General features: G+C 38.9%; 1 protein-coding gene across 3 annotated transcripts in view; it reads right to left on the bottom strand.

Annotated features, from left to right (window-relative positions):
* Positions 1–18,140, bottom strand: part of MOB2 (MOB kinase activator 2) — a 109,605-nt gene that overhangs the window by 55,453 nt on the left and 36,012 nt on the right. The window contains exon 1 of one of the 3 annotated variants that reach the window (XM_017726628.1): positions 12–111. The exons of the other annotated variants lie outside the window; for them this stretch is intronic. Within the exon in view, the coding sequence (XP_017582117.1) occupies positions 12–49 (38 nt within the window). The 5' untranslated portion in view covers positions 50–111. Of the gene's footprint in view, positions 1–11; positions 112–18,140 lie in introns of those variants that run through there. 3 annotated transcript variants of the gene reach the window in all.

The following is an 18,140-nucleotide window of genomic DNA, read 5'->3' as shown; positions in this document are numbered from 1 at the left end:
CTATTTCTTACCCGTTCAGCGTGTATGACCCATTCCTCCTGAGTCTCATACTTGCAGATAAGAATCTTAGGAAAAAGTCCAGAACGAGGTGGTTTGTCCTCTGCAACACCAGAATACAGGCACCTGTTTGGAGGTTGTGCTTTTCGTTCACCAGGGGATCTCTTTCCTGTTTCTCTGAGTCATCAGTGGGGAACAATGTGAAACCACCACCAAAGCCACTGAGCAGGAAGCCCAGAGGAAACTGCCTGCAGCCAAACAGGAGTCTGGAGGTGTAAAATCTCCCCAATGTACCTCTCACAGAATCTTGGAGCTCACTAAGGAAAAGCACCAAAAAACTCACAGAGAAGGAGTTTTTTTAGAAAATACCAAAGCTCTCCCTGCACGTGCAAGAATAAATTTTATAGAATGCTGTAGTTTATCACTGAGCTGCTCTTCTTCTTTCAGGCTCTGAATAGCCTGAAAGCAGTTTCAGATCTATTCCCTCCTGCTCACCAGCCCTGCTGCAACTATTACTCAAGCACTACCCCCAGAGCACAAGGCAACTAAACAAGAAGCCCTAGATAACAAATACTCAGCCTTTTTTGTTTCGGGCTTTTTTCTTCTCCCTCCAATATCAAGTTAGAAATTCCATGTGTGGAAAGAGACATACGATTAGTGGTTAAAAGGTGTATTTTCCTTGTAGTAGGTTTAAAACAGGCAGGTCTAAAGTCACGTTCAAATGCTGCAGGGAAAAATATCCTCTAGCAGTCCAGTGCTGGGCAGGCTGCCCTGCATAAATCACAGGATTGCACTGTCTCCGATGAGGCTGTTTTCCTCCCCTTTCTGTTCACCCTACCATTCCCTGATAGCTGTGAACCAACCAGCTGCACAGCTTAATGTCTGGTGAGTCTACCACACAAGGCAAAAATCACTCCAGGTAGTTGTTGATCATTTGCTGTCTGTGAGCAGATCAACACTGACTTAAGTAATAAATCACATGAAAAATATTTTTATCAATGGATGTTGAAATGACTGTCACTTGTGGCCTAGGTGAAGCTGCTTTAGGATAATGGGAAAACTGCACACTAGACAAATATAAAGATGAAATATTCACTACATAAGAAGACAGAAGCAATCAATCCCATAGAACTCTGGCCTGAGTAAAACATTATCCTTATTTAAATGGCTCAAATGTCTAAAGACAGTATGCTTGTCAAGCTGCATTTTCATTTTAATTTAACAGCTGTAGAAAACAAGCCTTTAAAAAAAGGAGAATTACTTTATTTCTTGGTAGGTGTAATCAAGAATACCTATGTAGGAACTATAGATCACAAATGTTGAGAGAAAAAGAGTTACACTGAATTACAGGCTGAAGAAATCAATGTGATCCTGTTGATAAAAGGCAATGAGACTGAGCTGTACTGCATCTGCAAGACAGAAATTCTCAACATCTATCAGGCCTAATCTGGACTACTGTGCTCAACCCATGGCACCCTAGTTGAAAGCAGATGTAGAATTAGCTGGAGCTCAGAGAGCATCAAGATTATCCATCCTACAGATGTGAAAACTGAGGGAGAAAAACAAGACAACACCTTCCAAGAATGTGGAACACTGCTGTAAAGAAAAAGGAAACAAAATGTTCTTCCTGCTCTGTCCATCACAAAGGCATTTGAATTAAGCAACAAACACACCAAGTTAGTATTATTTTGCTTGGTATGTGTGTGTATTTGGGTTTTAAGTACAGGAATAGATTACAGAGTCTGCAGGCCTTTGAGATGATCTTGCTCCAGAGCTGGGGACTGACTAGGTGACCTCTGCAGCTGTCTCTCATCCCTACCTTTCTATGATTTGCTCCCACTTCTAGCTGGTGAAAAAAATGAAAATCGTGCTGTGTAACCATGACACAAACTAGCTCACATCAAACCAGACTAGAGCATGCTTAAGAATTTCCTCCTCAAAATATGTTAAAGTGGCCAGGACTCCAAGGATGTCCAATACATTACCAGCACAGTGGTGGCAGTGCTCTGTTTTTATCATATACATCATGGGAGACAATCATACTTCATGTTCTTCTCAGCTTTACAAAGATCCTGCCTATGTACTGGCTGGCACCAGGGCTTAATTCTTCCAGTTGCTATGGTCAGATCCTGCTGTCCCACAGAAGCTGGCCAAGATTCACTATGGCCATGGAAGAGCTAGAAGTCAGGTCCCTGCAGGCAGCTACATACCAGTACTCAGTAAAGCAGAGACACATTCTTGGAAGCTTATCAAAGTAAGCTAGGATGACTTATTTGGCTAAAAATTTAGAGAATTAAAAAATAAAGCTAATAAATATAAGATGTTAGGTAAAGATAATTTCGAAATGCTCTGCAAACCTATCTCAAGTGAAAACTTGTACTCAGTTTTCTTCTTGGAATACGAGATTTTAGAGAGGTCATCTTAAATGCAGGCTCAGAGTAAAATCCAGGCTCCAGTATGTTTGCAGCTTTACTGGAAATAAAAGATACATCTGACAGTATAACTGAATCATACATGACACTGGGCTTTCTTTGGCTATCTACTAATTTACATTGGAGGTGCACCAGCAATATAGAACATGGGAGCTGTCATGAGGCGCTGTCTGAAAGCTATTACTTAACAGCACTTGACTACTATTCTAAACTGGAGAAGCAAATTTTTTGTAATTTGAAAAAAAAAAAAAAAGCTGACCTTCCCACAGCTTTTTTAAAGCTCCTTCCTGGATACAAAATCTAAGGGATGTACCCATGGATTTTCAGAGCATTTTGTTTTCACTGGCTACCTAATATTTTTTTTAATAATTTCAGAATTCTGCTGCTGAAAGCAGCTGCTGGTTTTTTCCAAACTCTACTTCTGCAGAAAGACATCAATTCCTTTTTCTTTCACTCCCCCGTGCTCTTTCAGGATTACAGCAGCACAAGGGTATGTGTTCCTTAACATCTCCATCTGAAAACTATTATAGGAAACCAGCAACTAAATATAAACTATCCAATCAGAGCCAGAGTCAGCCACATCGATGCTAGGATCCCAAAATGCTATCATGGACAAAAGACCTTACCACAGAAACACAGCTACAGCCTACTTGCCAACACAACTGCTTCAGAAACAATGAATTCCTGCTTCAGAGAAGTCTTCTGGAGAAATGTATTTTGTTAACAGAGATTAAAAAGCCCCTTATTTTTAGACAACATAAAGATGATAAACTCGCTGAATAGGCAACTCCATGGTGAGGCAATGTGCTGTAGACATTACCTCCTACGGTATTTTCAATTAGCTGCACCTAAAGAAATCCTCTTCTCCTCTCTCTCCCTACACATACTCATTCCAGAGACCATACACAAGCTGAATCATCCTTGCTGTGGAGAAGGCACATGGGAGAAGGGAAAACATCTTTATGTCTCCTTAAGATTCCTTCTGACAAATAAAGTGTTCTTACAGCCCACTTCTTTTATTCCCTTTCCCAAGCAGAATCCATAAACTTTAGCATGGATTTTTTGTTCACAGGCTAAACATTCATCCAATTACTGCTCCACTTCCAAGGGGAATTTCAACAGGACCATTTGGCCTAGTTATTCTGGACATTAGCTCAAAGAGCAGTTCTTTAGATAACATAAATTAGCATGGATGATTTACCATTTTCAACTGTGTCCCAGCTACTTTGAGCTTTGAAAACATCATTAAAGGATCTATTTCAATTACTATTAAATAAATTCCCATTTAATAAGGAAATGTACATGTTAAGTAAAAGGCTGGCTACAGAAGAGAATAGCCAGTCCTCCACTACTTGGACAGACTTACAGTACACTCAGAGCTTAATTATTCATCCAGGGGGAGCTTTGCATATGAATGAAACATCTTTCTACATCTAAAAAGAAATACTCACTAGCAACCTCAGTTCTCCACATCTGGTCAGGAAAGAGAGGAGACAGAGTGCCCATATGTACCCTATTTTTCTAGGGCCATGGTTTTCACAAGTGTTAAAAAGTTACTTCTACAGTGTATTTATCGTTATTTTATAGGCATATTGTTGATCCTCTGGTGTTTTTGAAAAATCTATTTGAATTTGTCTATTTGACTACTGAAGAAACAATTTACTCCCTTTCTCCTGGAAAATACCCACTAACCTAATGCTTAACCTCGTTTTCTACTGTCTTGCATCATAACTTGCATTTAAGGACTGTCCAAGTTAATTCCCAAGATAATCAATGAAATACTTAACTGTTAAAAGAAACAAATTTGAGGCTGCTTTTCTGGTCTGATTATACACTTACAGCACTGCACCAAACAGCCAGGTTCACTTTACTTCTACCGAACTACTTAGATAATTCAGGCTTAATTTAAACACTGATATTAGAAAAACAAAAATCTTACACATCACTATCAATTATTGCTTGATAGGGAATGAAAAAGTAAAAGAGGAGAAGGAGAACAGGAAAACTGACTCTAAGACATAGATGTAAATGTTATCCCCAAATTCTTCTAATTCATTTGGCACTTGAAGATAGTGCTTTCTCAGCTTCAGAGCTGAAGGGATTTCTTTGCCAAACTTGTTAAGAAATCCCATTTCAGTGGGGATTTTGGCTTAGTATTGAAAAGAAAGAAAAACAGTCCTGTGTGGTGACACTATGATGGTCAATATACAAATGAAAGCCGTAACACATTTCCTATATCCAAACAGAAAGACGTAACAGGGGCAAGTCTTTGATCTGCTTTTTAGAAGATTTTTGGTTTGGTTCTTCCAATGAATGTAACAGGCAGTCCTGATTTAAAGCAAAAATGCCAGCAGCACTGAAAGGGTTATTGCAAGCTGTTTGTAATAAGCAACCCAGGACAGTGTTGGAGAAAGTTACAGAACTGTAATAACAGAACAGCAATCTGCCTGGAAACGGAAAAGGGTGGGTGAGCAGTTTCTACCGGACCAGGGCAAAAGCCAGGGTTTATAAATTTAGAAAAAAAATACACACCCACACAAAACGTTAAGTAAGAGGATAGGGGACAAGCGGGAAAAAAAAGAAAGGAAAAAACCACACACACCATTTTACAAGGTCTTTATATAAATTTTGCCTAATCATTCTTAATGGACATCTGCCCATGGCTTAATACAGGAAAGACCAAGCTTTCAGCATGTGCCAAACTGTCTGAAACACAAACCTCTGGCACACTGCCTGCTTTGATCCCCCACTTGGGGCAGTTTCCTGGAGATAGGTTTGGAGAAAATGAACACAGACACGTTGCTCTTTGCAAAGGTCGTCCAAAAGAGTTAACGTAATGTAAAGTTCGGTACTGGACTTCACAGTACTCAAGTGCATTCTTTTCAACTTATTTTAAATTATTTTTAGGTTTTAAAAACGGAAGCAGATGGACAGACTCCAGTAATTAATTTTGGTGTTAGAGAGTGGTCCTTACACAGGGTTAACAAAACTACTGCAGCAAAAGAAATGCTTCAGTGGGAGGTGAAGGCTGCCCTGATTCACACAGATGGGCGCAGGCACAACAGGTATTTATAGAACTCTAGCGAAGGGCTGTAGAGCATGAAGACCCCCATTCAGATCAGCCCCCAAAACTCTGACCATCTCAAAGGAAGGCTCATAAAGTAACACAAAAAATAGTAAGAGAAGATTGATGTTCTTGGCAAGAGCAGTGAGCAGGTAATTTAGAGCAGGCACTGCCCCTTCAGCCCAAGAACAGGAAAGAACTGTATGAGTTACCAACATGCTCCACCCAACCAGTCCCAGTCGGTATAAAAGTCTCTGCTGCAAAATTTAGCTAGTGATACAATCCAGGAGAAGTCTGGAAGTACCACAGAGGGAGAACAGGAGAGATATTTCTGAGAAAGAGACTTTAGCTAAAATTAAACATGATTGGGCACATACAACTCCCTGAAGCCTACAAAAACAAGCAGGAAGAAAAACAGTCAAGTTTTTGATGGCACAACTGGCTTCTTTCCTTTTTTTTTTAATTCAGCCAAGTGGTCTTATACTAAGGTGCTAAAAGCTACAAGCAGTTTTTCAACTAAAGGAACAGTTTAAAACTAGATTGGTTTTGTTAATAATTAAACAGTACCCAGATTCCAATACAAAAACCTCGTATCCAACAAGTAAAACTTTTATAGAAAGCCCTTAAAAAAGGAAAGGAGGAAAGTTCTTTAAATACTAAAAAGAGGCTGTAATTTTGGTTGAATACAGAACAAATCATTAAAAACAAGAGGTATCAGGAAATACAACTGGAAAAAACCAACACATACAAGTTTTATAAATCAGATCACATGCCATATATAGGTGAGCACAACAGCTATACAGTAACTATGTGCTCAGCTACTGTAATATTTTAAATTTGTAACAAATGAAAAGTGTCAGGCCCTCACTCTGAACCTCCTTTTAAACTTGATTATGAGCTTGGTCTTGCACATCCTTCCCAGTGTACTCAAAGATTCATTCATCTCTTCCACTACCACCCTTGCTATTGCACAGATGCACTGAAGGGACTCTGGAATGCTCCTCTCACAAGAGGGTAAAGAAAATTTACTTCAATCCCAAATTCAGACTGCTGATACAGATTCTTATTGCCAAGTATAATAAATTACAGAGAATTATTTATTCAAGGAATTTAACATTTGCACCTGTAAATAAGGACAAATCTGGCAGCCAGTAAGTTGTTAGTTTGCAGCTCCTAATTCAGATGGGTCTGAAAGCCCTGTGCAAAAGTAAGCAAAAATGCTTACTTGCTAAGGGGCACACTGATGAACTCTCTGCATTTCAGTATCCAGCACAAATCTCAACTTCTGCATCCATGGAATATGGCTGGTTTTGACCTAAGGAATTACGTGTGGGAAATGGGGCATGGGAGTACTGGGGGTGGGACACCAAAGATTAGTAACAAAAAAATGTAAAACCAACACACACATTACAGGAAAACAACTACAATCGGAAGCTTTAAGCTAATCTATCAGTTTTTGACTGGCATGAAAAGAGGACAAAAGTGGAAAATTGAGTATATCAGGAATAAATTCTGATCATAAAAAAATATCATCCTGCATTTGTAGAGTCACTTATCGGACATCCTTTATGCTTTAGCTTCACAGAAAAGCAAATTGACTGTCTCAAAAGAAATAAATACGAGATTATTTTTGCAGGTTATTCTGTACTTCAAGTTATTGGACATAATGAAACAGCTTCTCTGAAATTAAGTGCAAAGTGAAAAATACTTTGTGTGGCAAGGCAAAGGCAGCAACACAAATCATTTTAACACTGGCTTTTTTTAGGTGATCCTAGCAAAGCCCTTGCCAAATTTGACTTCAGCTGCTGTTATTCACATTTTTGCTAGATCCTAAATGTTCAACAAAAAGTCTTTGTAGACAAATCCTAGGCATAAGCCCAGTCATCCATCCTTCAAAGAAAGACAAGAATACTTCACCCCAGTCAGAGTCTGGACCTCATATTTGAGAGCATCAGAACATTAACATTTACATAGCACTTTTGGAAATATTAACAGCACTTCGGAAAAAGCGCTCAATCCCTGTAACCTGTGTCAGTGATTGTTACAATCATTACAGTGGAAAGACCCAGGAGGAAATGGCTATAAACTGAAGCAGATAAAAGGAAACTACTTGGAAACAGAATCAGAAAGTCAGTGCTGTTTCTGTCTGTCCCCATTACTGAGGATAACTGAGACAACACAGGGCACCATCCACGTGGTGCCTTTTCATTGTGTTTGCTCAGGCACAGCAGTGAATGTGAAGTAAAACTCTACTGGACTTTCAAGATCAGAGAGCTGGTAGCTATAAAATACTCCCTGATACTTAAACAATTTAAGGCCAGGAACAAAAAATCTGCTACATCCACCAGTTGGCATCTTCCACTTTGGTATCCCTTTTCCCAAAGCGTACAGCAGCAATAACAACACTTTGGGAAACACTTGGGCAGTCAAAGTACAGAGTCTAGGGTTTAGTGGGATGAAGTAACTAATGCAAAGCCAAACATCAAATAAAAGAATAATGTAGTTTAGAAATCCTCAACTCTCAATTCAAACCTCAGTGCCTAGGCCTCCTGCCTTTCAAAACACCTCTTACCTGAGAGAAGCGGCATTTGAGTTCCCAATAACTGCCCTTCATTCCATCATCTGGGCACACACATACCTTCTCTACAGATTTTCGCTGAACATGGAGCTCAGCTCTCAAGGCAGTATGGTAGACAAAGCCTAACAGATTCTTACTTTATATGCTACCATTCTCAAGTGAAAAAAAAATACAATAAAAAAATTGTATACCCACCACTAAATTTCATACACACTTTGCACAACTGCTGCCTGGCCACACTTCTGTTTTTACAGACTTCCACTGGCAGAGTAGTCCCTCGAGCTTGCATAATGGGAAAACCTACAATGCAAAGCAATCCCTAACTCCTCAGTGACATAATGTATCCCATCCCTGTACACAGTCTTATATCATAAAAGCATTTAGCCTAGAAAGCTGATCTTAAACGCCTTCAGAGACATGGCAATATACTTCTTCAGTAGCAACAGATGATCTGAGGGGAACAAAGCAAACCTTGGGAATGAAACATCTTCCTCCTGGCAAAAGATGGAGTAATTTAACATTAAAAGCAGAATTCCCTAGCTGTCACTGGAATTCTTACCCTTTTAATGTGCCATTACCTAGAAAAAGGGCAACTTAAGGGGAGTGAGTAATGTTGAAGACCCCAGGTTAGATGAGAACCAGTTTTGGCTGAAAATCAATGAGTGACTCAGTTTAAATTTTAAAAACTAACTGCCAAGTTAATGAAGTCAAAAAAACTTCGTATGACAGGTTAGAGTTGCCTGAAAGCCACCACATACTTCAATTTTTAACATCCTTTCATTTGAAAGGTTCTTGAGTGTTCCTGGAAGATTTTTAACCATCATCAGTTTAGGCCCACATGCGAATATGATGGTCAAATACCTTTTTTTCTTCAAGCATGACTAAGGGTACACATCTAATCTTGTCCGCCTACATATCTTAATTAAGACTGCATTTTTGTTATGCTTCCCTTCTTTATGGATTCCATTTTTACTTCTTCCAGGATTTAAAAGGAATACTAAGAGTAGAGTCATCTGCTTTAATCTTTCTACTTCTATCTACCCATCTATTTCCTTTAGAACACTGCTTCATTAACTGAAGTGGGTAAAACACAGACATGACAGTCACAGAGGCTGGGACCTTATTTTCAAGAGGAGATTGGGTACCTGCTTGAGCCATGTCTTCTACACATGTAAAACAGAATTCTTATTATAGAATTTTAAGTTACGCCCCAGGGATTCTACCTAAATCTTGGATGTTTAAACACATTGTTTAGGGTCACAATCGCTGAGTTGCTAGTTTGCATTCATGATTCAGGAGAATTAATTTCAAAATCAACCATTAAACCCACCCTAAAGACAATTTTTAATTCCCATCAGATGGGCAAAAGAGAGGCTGTACAGCAGATTGAGAAGGGTGATTTTCCTGACATGCTATTCTGTAACATCTACTATTTATCTAATGTCTTATTGTTGCTGTTGTTGTTGACTTCCTTATTTTGCTTGGATTTTTAGTGCAAGTTCATGTAATTTTCCTTAAAGTCACTAAGCTACAGTAATCAAAGCATTCTTGCCCGCAGTGCTGTGAACAGGAGCAAGCAAAAACTACATTAATTAGCATGCAATTTTCAAAGGTCAATTACCACATCATTAGCCAGGCCATTTACATCTCTGCAATGTGGAGCATTCTCCAGCTTTAGACAGAAGAACGGGACAAAAGGGATTAAATTGCTTAGGGTCAAATAGTACAGTGAGTTGATGAGTAGGAGTTTAAACTCCAGGAGCTTGAGTAGCTCATAATGGGCCATTTTCACACTATGCCCTCGTCCTGCTGACACCGTCTTCTATCAGACGTGTAAAGACACAGAGCAAGCCCATCTACCAGGAAATGTTAACATCCACTTAACGCTGAGTAAATCTCATTTCTTTACTTTAGCAAAACAAAAAACAAAAGACCAATTAGCAAAAAACACCTGGCTGCATGTTTTACTTTTAATAAAACCAAAGAATAATCAGTACCTATAACCATCTTGTCTAGAAGCAAAATAAAAAAAAAAAAAACAAAACAAACAAATCAAGACACAGTACAGGTTGTCCTAAAATTTTAGGACAATTTTAAATTTTTTTATTGTCTAGTTCAATAAGGAAAACTTTAAAAAGTAAATAGTCAGAGCAACTTTTTAAGGGATATGACTAGGGCGACAAATAAGGATTTTTTTCCCCGCCCCTGGATTTTAGATATGTACTGCACAGTACATACCCAAAAAGATGTACAAGCCAAGTTTCAAAACCCAGCAGTCCAAGACTGCAGGCCTGCTGCACACACAGACTGTACAGGCACAGTTTCAGTGCAGGACACAGGCACCTTTACAATGGCATTTGCTCTGCTAGCCCAGACAAGCAAGCCAGGCAAAGACTGCTGGGTTCAGCTCCAGGTGAGGATAGAAGGAAACCTCTAATAACTGGAATTCTTTCTCCCTCCAGCAGAGCTGGCATTTCTTCCCCTACCTATCCAGCTTTCTCCTTATCTATAATTTGCAGCCATACTCACTCTATGATTGTATTTAACCTTTATATTAAACTCTCTTTCACATCAAACACCAGCACAGGGTCCTTCAGTTTCTCAGGTGCCCGCCTGACAACTGAAAGGGCCTATAAAGAAATGGTAGAAAGCAAACTTAACCTTGCATGGCTTCTCCAGCTTTGACCTGCCCTTCACTCCAGCCTGCAACCCCCACCTCTTTTCTCCAGATACTCCAAACATTAAGAAAAATCTTCATTGTGCTTTAACTCCACACATCATTACAAGTCAACTTGCACACAAACCTCCTTTCTTGTTTTAAAATTTGGGATATATCATAATTCACAAAAACATTCCTATTTTTTCCTTCTTACAGCTAATTCAATGAAAAATTATAGTCCATTGATATATAACACCAGACTCTCCATCCTAGAACAATAATGGATTATCTGCTTGTTTTAGGAACAAAAAAAACCTGACTACATTGATAAAAAATAAGATAAAGCTCAGCTTGGAGCAGTGAAAGTTAGAAATGGTTATTACAATACTTCTGCTGTTAACCTTTAAAAATGCAACCATTTGAAGTCTGAGTGAAGAAAAGCTTTATTCTTCCTAAGTGGTAAAAAACCCGAGGCTCTTCAGTTTTCTATGAAGCATTACTAGTCTTGGTACTATACCAGACATAACAGTTCATATAAAGCTTTGTTGCAGGCTGTCAGCATCTTATTTCATTTTGTTGGGTTTTTTTAACAGCATTTCTTTTTCCTCATACACTGCAGTTCTGTAAGAATATACACATCAAATAATGAGGATCATCATGTGAGATGCCTTATCTTTATCTGAAGATGCCAGTGCCAAATAAATTATTAGAGTGTTTTGCAGGAGGTACCTGCAAAACACTCTAAATCCAGAGTCATTGTCTCACCCCTTTTATCCTTTCTGCTCCTTACAGTTCCCCCATCCCCTAAAGAGCAGTTGATATTTTAGACTCATGACCTGGTTTAGGAAACAGCACTGCAACACTTGAATATTGCTAACACAAGTCACCATTTTTATTAACTTACTGACCAAAATAATTCCAAGTCTACATACTACAAGGTTTTCCCACACATACACACATTAGTATCAGGCTTGCTGTCAAGGCCATCTTTTCATTCCTTTTCACTCCCAGTTCACATATTTTGGTGCAATCACACAAACCCCAGTTAGTTCCTTTCTGTGGGACCAGCAACTCTGCTACTGCAGAGATTCCATGACAACATAGAGACAGTTCATACTGCAGGTCAGGCATAAAGCAGTAATGTGCTATACAGAAAGCACATGCATTGTGTGCTTGCATTAATACTTTTATATAAAATTCCACCTTTTATCTGCAGGAATTCTATTAAAAGTCCATCATTGTACTCCCCAAAAACTCTTATGACAAATTTGACAAACACCACAAAAGCGCAGCAGCAAGTGCTTGAAGAGGAAAAGTGAGTGCAGTAAGTTTTGACTAAGCATATTAGAAACAATTACATGTCAATCTTTACACTGTGTTTTGTCCTTCTCTATAGAAAAGTCAGTTTAAAAAGTCTTTTCTTTATTTTTCCTTGTGAAACAAAGGTGGAAAAAAAAACTGCCATGAATGCAAAAAGCTTCTTGAGAAGACAGGAGATTTTTTTTTTTTCCTTTGGCCTGGCTCAAAATTACATTAATCACTTGTGTGCTCTTTCCTCATATCCAAAGAAATATCTGCCCTATCCATTTTGTTATACTGCACTATGCTACAATTACACATATACCACAATCCAAGAAAGGTTATAACATTTCCAAAATTGCTGCAGAAGTGTCCAGCAGCAACCTAAAAATCACCGGATTTACAACAAGACGAGATACGCGTAACAGAAAACTCTTCCAGCAAAGAATCAGCAATGGCAATGACTCATGTAAACATGGACAATCTACTGAAATTTCTTTTCTGGCAAGCTGCTGCTCTAAGGAAGGACTAATGACATTTGGGAAAAAGTTTGCAAATGAAAAAGAGCATGCCACACGGCTCTTAAACTTAGCAAAGAATCCAGTTTACCCCATTCAATACTAAGACATTTAAGGAGGCAGGATTTTTTTTTCCCCCCAAACAATCATATGAAAAGTAATGAGCTGGCACAGAGATCATGCTATCCACTACTCATTTTTTTTATCAAGAACAAGAAGCATTTAAACCTATACATTGGTATTTCACTTTGCAACACTGTGCAGCTCTACTCTGTGCTATGGAGTTGGAAACACATCCTGCAGCTGGAGAACAACATAACCTAAGCACAGAAAGCCTGCACTCCCCCTAATTACAGATTCAAATGGTGGCTGTGTGTGGAGCCTCTGGAATAATTACAGTCCTTACTGGTACACTCTGAGGGATGATATATTGAGTAATTTAGAGGGAAACAAAACTAGGATAAACCTTTTAGTAGTAAAGATACTGCTGTGGAAGGATCTACTTTTTCCATTACGAGAAGTTTATAATATTCATCTGGTTTTCAAATGCAGAGGTATTAATCAACATGTAAATTAGAATTTCTAGAGTAAGATTTGTCTGACAGGCTTTTATTTGCTGAACAAGTACTGCGAGGAACCTGAAAATTACTGTTACTGCATTGACATGATTCTCATTCCAAACCCGCATCTTCTACTCTTAGGTCTCATGCTGTAATTGCCCCATTAATTTTCAATCAAATCATAAACTACCTGTGGTGATCTCACCAAGAAGGCTGCCAGCACATGTAGCTGATTAAACAATTGCTCTGGAAACTTCCTCTCTTACCCAGAAAAAGACTTTCAGTTACAGCTCAGTTCTAGCAGGCCAGTGAGTGCTGAGACTTAATGCACACTTCACTGCCAAAGTCAGTAATAAGAAATGTACCACCACCTTCACAGGGGATACACAGTAAATATTTGAGGACACGCTCATTTTTCCTTTTCATTTTTCAGAAGTATTAAGTGAAGGAAAATTGCTCAGTTATGCACAGAGTGTAACTTTCTCTGGCAGCAGTGCCTGGGCCTCCTAAGAACATCCTCTAGAAGGTAATGGCCCTGAAATCTTGTGAAGAGATGTTTATTGTGTGCATTGAAAAGCTCAGTAATAGGAAGGAGCTGCTTCCACGACCACATTCTTTGAAAATGAAAACTTACATCGTTTCAACTTAATACTCAGAGGCCAGCACACAAAGCAAAAACCATTCACAGTTATCTGGCTGGTTACCCTTAAAACTGCAAAGCAGGTGATGCAAAGAATTCTCACTCTAAGGTTTCTCTAGAGGTTTAAGAGGCTCTTACAGGAGGAAAAGATGGGTGATATGACTAGCTGACATTTCCATTCTGAGAAGAATACAAAGGCTGTGCCACCCTGATAACTCAGAAAGGAATAACATTATTCTCCAGTATTATAACACTTATTAAAGCACACTAAAGGAATAAAATATCGTAGCTTACTGACTTTGCTACATGAGAAAATTCAGGAGAACATTGCTCACTCATTAACATCATCTAACCTGACTGCAACAGACCCCACCAAAAACTAGGCTGAAGCAACATACAGCTTCATGACAACACCAAGATCAAATTTCTGAGTGGCTGGCACCACTTTATCTTTCTATAAACCTGTCCAATTTCAAAGTCCCTATTATGCCAAGGGCTACAAATTTAAGTGACCCTTTCTACAAGGGAAAGGGATCCAAATCACTCAGATGAACTCCTGCAACAAACAGCTAAGATGCCCTCAAGTACATAAAGCAGTAAATGGAGGGATATTCATGGCTTGAAGGAAAAGCTGTGCACCTTCTAATGCAGCACAGCAGCTCTCCTTATCTGCCCCTCACCCTTACCGGCACCGTGACCCCCAGAGCGGCTCCCCTCCTCCAACCCTCCTAGTCTCAGACACTTCCTGTCTCCAGTGGCATTTATTTTCAGCCCTCAAGATTCCTTTCTATACGTTCCAGGAACCCTCTAGCCATCCCTCTGTCCAGATGGCAGACTACAGATGAAGGGAACAGGGTCTTGGAGAGTCTTTTCTTGGCCTGCTTCTCGGCAGCCTGCTGGAACTCGGAGGCAGGCTGAGTCTTGCACAGACAAGGCACTGTTGCGCTGCAAAAGCCCTTCAATCCCTCTCCACAGTTTTCCTCAATGCCCTCTTTGTCTTCAGACAAATTTGTCTTAAACCTTTTAACGGCCTCTGCTTTCCAGGGGCATACTTTATACAATCTACTCCCTACAAAGCTGCAGAAAGCTAATAAAAGGGCAAAGGGAAAGGGGTCTGAACAGACAACCAGAGCCTCAGTTTTTACTACAAAGCAGATGTTACTTTGACAAGCAGATGCAGAAGAAAAAGGTAGATGATAGGTCTGAGTCCTGTTGATCCCTGTCATCTGCAGGAGATTTTCTGAAACGTGACAGAAACACAAGTTCATTACTCAATTTCATTAAGGATCATCACCCTACAATGAACTATTTTCAAACTCTGACTCTCCCAGATCACTAGTCCTTATCTCTGAGACAACAGAACCAGATTATTCTGTAATCACAAAGACCAACAGATCATCTCTCACCAACATTATACATTCATGTACAAGCTTCAGAGAATGATTGACATCCCTTATTTGAGAAACTAAAAATTTTACCAAAACAAGAAGAAATTTTAAAACCCTTTTCTTTTTGTTTCCAAGTGAAGCTCCACTGAACAACACTTTCGTAAGTTTTAGTAAGATCTGTTCACAACGCCTTTAACTCTATTCATATCAAAAGCTATGACAATACTTGATTTATTATATATGTAATGAAACAATATTTCCAAGAGCCAAGAGAGTTTAAATCTGAAATAAAGCTGTATGCTTCAGAGTAGAATATATTTAGGCATAAACTATTCTAAAATCAAATGCAGTAAGCAAAGACAGTTCCTCATTTAAAGACTGGAGCTGTCAGGAAGGCTCTAATGTAGCTCTTGGCTAGAAAGATTACTTTAGGAAATGAACTGCAAGAGAAAGAACAAATTGTAGAACTTGAGTAAAACCCAGCAGGGGTAGGAAAGGAGAAGTTACAGACAAACTGACAAAGCACAAAAAATTTCCCAATTTCAGATAGGGCCTTAAAAATCCAGAAAGGAAAAGAACACAACAGTGCAGTGGTGGGAAAAATTAGGCAAAACATGTCTTTGTCGTTTGAAGGTCAATACAAAAACATATCTTCCTTGAGGGAAAAAGCAACACAGTCTAGAGGCACTGCAGTGCCGTTATCACACTGGCATTTTTCAGTCTAATTCTTGTTCTTTACCACTTTACCACTGATTTTAGAATCTAGTTGTCCATGTCCTTCTATTGCTTTCACCATTTGCATGTCATAATACTGCCTTTAAGATATTTCTTTAGTCTCATTTTGACCAGAAAACAAAAAACTCATACAAAAAACTATCCTGAAGAAAATTCACCACTCCTTTATAGGACACTCTGAAAACAAAATCCTATAAATAAGCTGTATGAGTTACCCTGGCTAGATTTTTATCACATATACTATGTTTTTATTTTTCTTAGCATTTGTACATTATTAGAAAACAATCTTTTTCAGAGACACGCATAAAAATTTTATATGTAATCTCAAAATAGTTCAAATACTTTTCAGATAACTCCTTTCATTTAAGAGGTGTGATCTGTTTGCTTGTTAGGATAATATACTAACTGCATGATAATATCCACAGCTCCTCCCACAAACATTTAGGATTGTCTCATTGAGAATTATCTGCTCCTATGAAATATCCACTGTGTGATTTACAGTCATTTACTGTGTAATAGGTGTAGCTGATGAACTGGTTTTAAGTTCCTGTTTCACCTCTTCCCTTCTTTAGTTCCTCAACAGATTAAAAAAGGTGCAGCTTCATCAGAAATTATTTGATTCAAATATATACATTCAAAATCAATGGCTGGCTAACACCTAATTACGTATCACCTAATTCTATCAACTTAAAATCTGACCTAGAAATTATGATATTTAAAACTGAAATCAGTTACCAACTACCTACAAACCTTACCTAATACGAGCGACATAAAACAAACTGGTGGAACGGACCAGGTATGAAACTCATAGAAAATTAAGTCCATCAGCTGTAGAGTCAATGCAACATAAGAGGACACAGTAAACCACTCCCATTATGATCCAAGGCTCCCATCCCCTTGCCACTGGGAAGATGGATTCTTTTTATTTAAGTCAGTGGTTTATTAACCAGACACTGGGACGAAAGCTGGACTTGTAACCCAGCTGAGGGTGGTTCACAGACTGGAACAAAATCCAGCGAGTGCAGTGTCACATTTGGCCTCTGATCTGAAGCCTGACACCCTGAAGGGTGTCATCTGATGACACCCTTGCTGTGAGCTTTCATACCAACCTTTCCCTAGTTGACTCTCCAGCCAGCATGTGTCTAGAAAACTTTATAGAAGAGTAAGAGCGTGGAATGGAAAAAAAAAAAAACAAACACCTTCTAAAACTCATACAATTAGTCATGCTTTAAAGAAAACCTAGGAAAAAACCCAGAATTTAAATACCCAGAGAAGGCCAAGGGAGCTAAGTGACTGAGGGAAAGTAGAGAAGCCAATGACTGCCCTGACACCTGGACAGACACTCAGCCACCAGGATACACCCACAGAGCAAAAGAACAAATACAAGTGAACACGTTGTGATTAATGGAGATGATGACTGCTTTAGCTGTAAATTCTACATGTTGTGGCTTTTAAAATAGGATGAGAAGTGCATACACCTGGTCCAGCAGCTAAAGCCAAGCTGTAACAGCCCTAGGGGCAACTAAATGAACAGATAATTTTGCACTATGTTTGGCAAGACAGTGGGAAATAAGAGGTTGCTGCCTTAGAACTCAAGCATTACTTCCACATCCCTGTTTTCAATTCTGTTTTTAAAGTTACGATCAGTCTAGCATTCAAGGTGCAATGACCATTCTCCTTGCATCTCAGCATCTTGGAACTCAGCACAAGAAACTCCAAAAGACTGCAGGAAGAGCAGGAACAAAAGGCTAACGTTTATATTGCTGATCTCTCCGTTTTATGAGCATCTAGGTCTACCAGTGTCATGAAAATAATGCAAGATAATCATACAGAAGATGAGACACCAACCCTATGGACTAGTAAACTTGAAAAAAACAGATGCTGAAGCCACAGGCAATTTTATTACAGCATCTATCTTCCCAGTAATGGTATTTTCCACTATCACCCTTCCCTCTTTGTAAGCTGCAAAGGGATTTCTCACACTGATTATAAGCTAAATAAATGGCTACACAGCATTTCTTTCATATTCTGTACTGAAAATAGGACTTACACTGAAAATAGACCATAAGGGAATCCAGCTAAACAGTCAACAACTGCCTATGCCATTCTCCAAGGGTTAGGCTACACTTAGACCCTTTTCCATCTGTATTCTCTGGTTTAGGTTGCTATTTGATAGCTCTATACCAAAGTTCTTTTAAATAAAGCAACAATGATCTTTTGGCTAATAAGTGCTAAGAAAATCTTTGCTCTCAGACAGCTGTATCTTGTTA

This window comes from Corvus brachyrhynchos, unplaced genomic scaffold, assembly GCF_000691975.1.
Source record: "Corvus brachyrhynchos isolate BGI_N302 unplaced genomic scaffold, ASM69197v1 scaffold62, whole genome shotgun sequence".
Taxonomy (NCBI): Eukaryota; Metazoa; Chordata; class Aves; order Passeriformes; family Corvidae; genus Corvus; species Corvus brachyrhynchos.
Note: the sequence above shows the minus strand (reverse complement) of the source record. Positions and strands in the feature narration are given on the sequence as shown.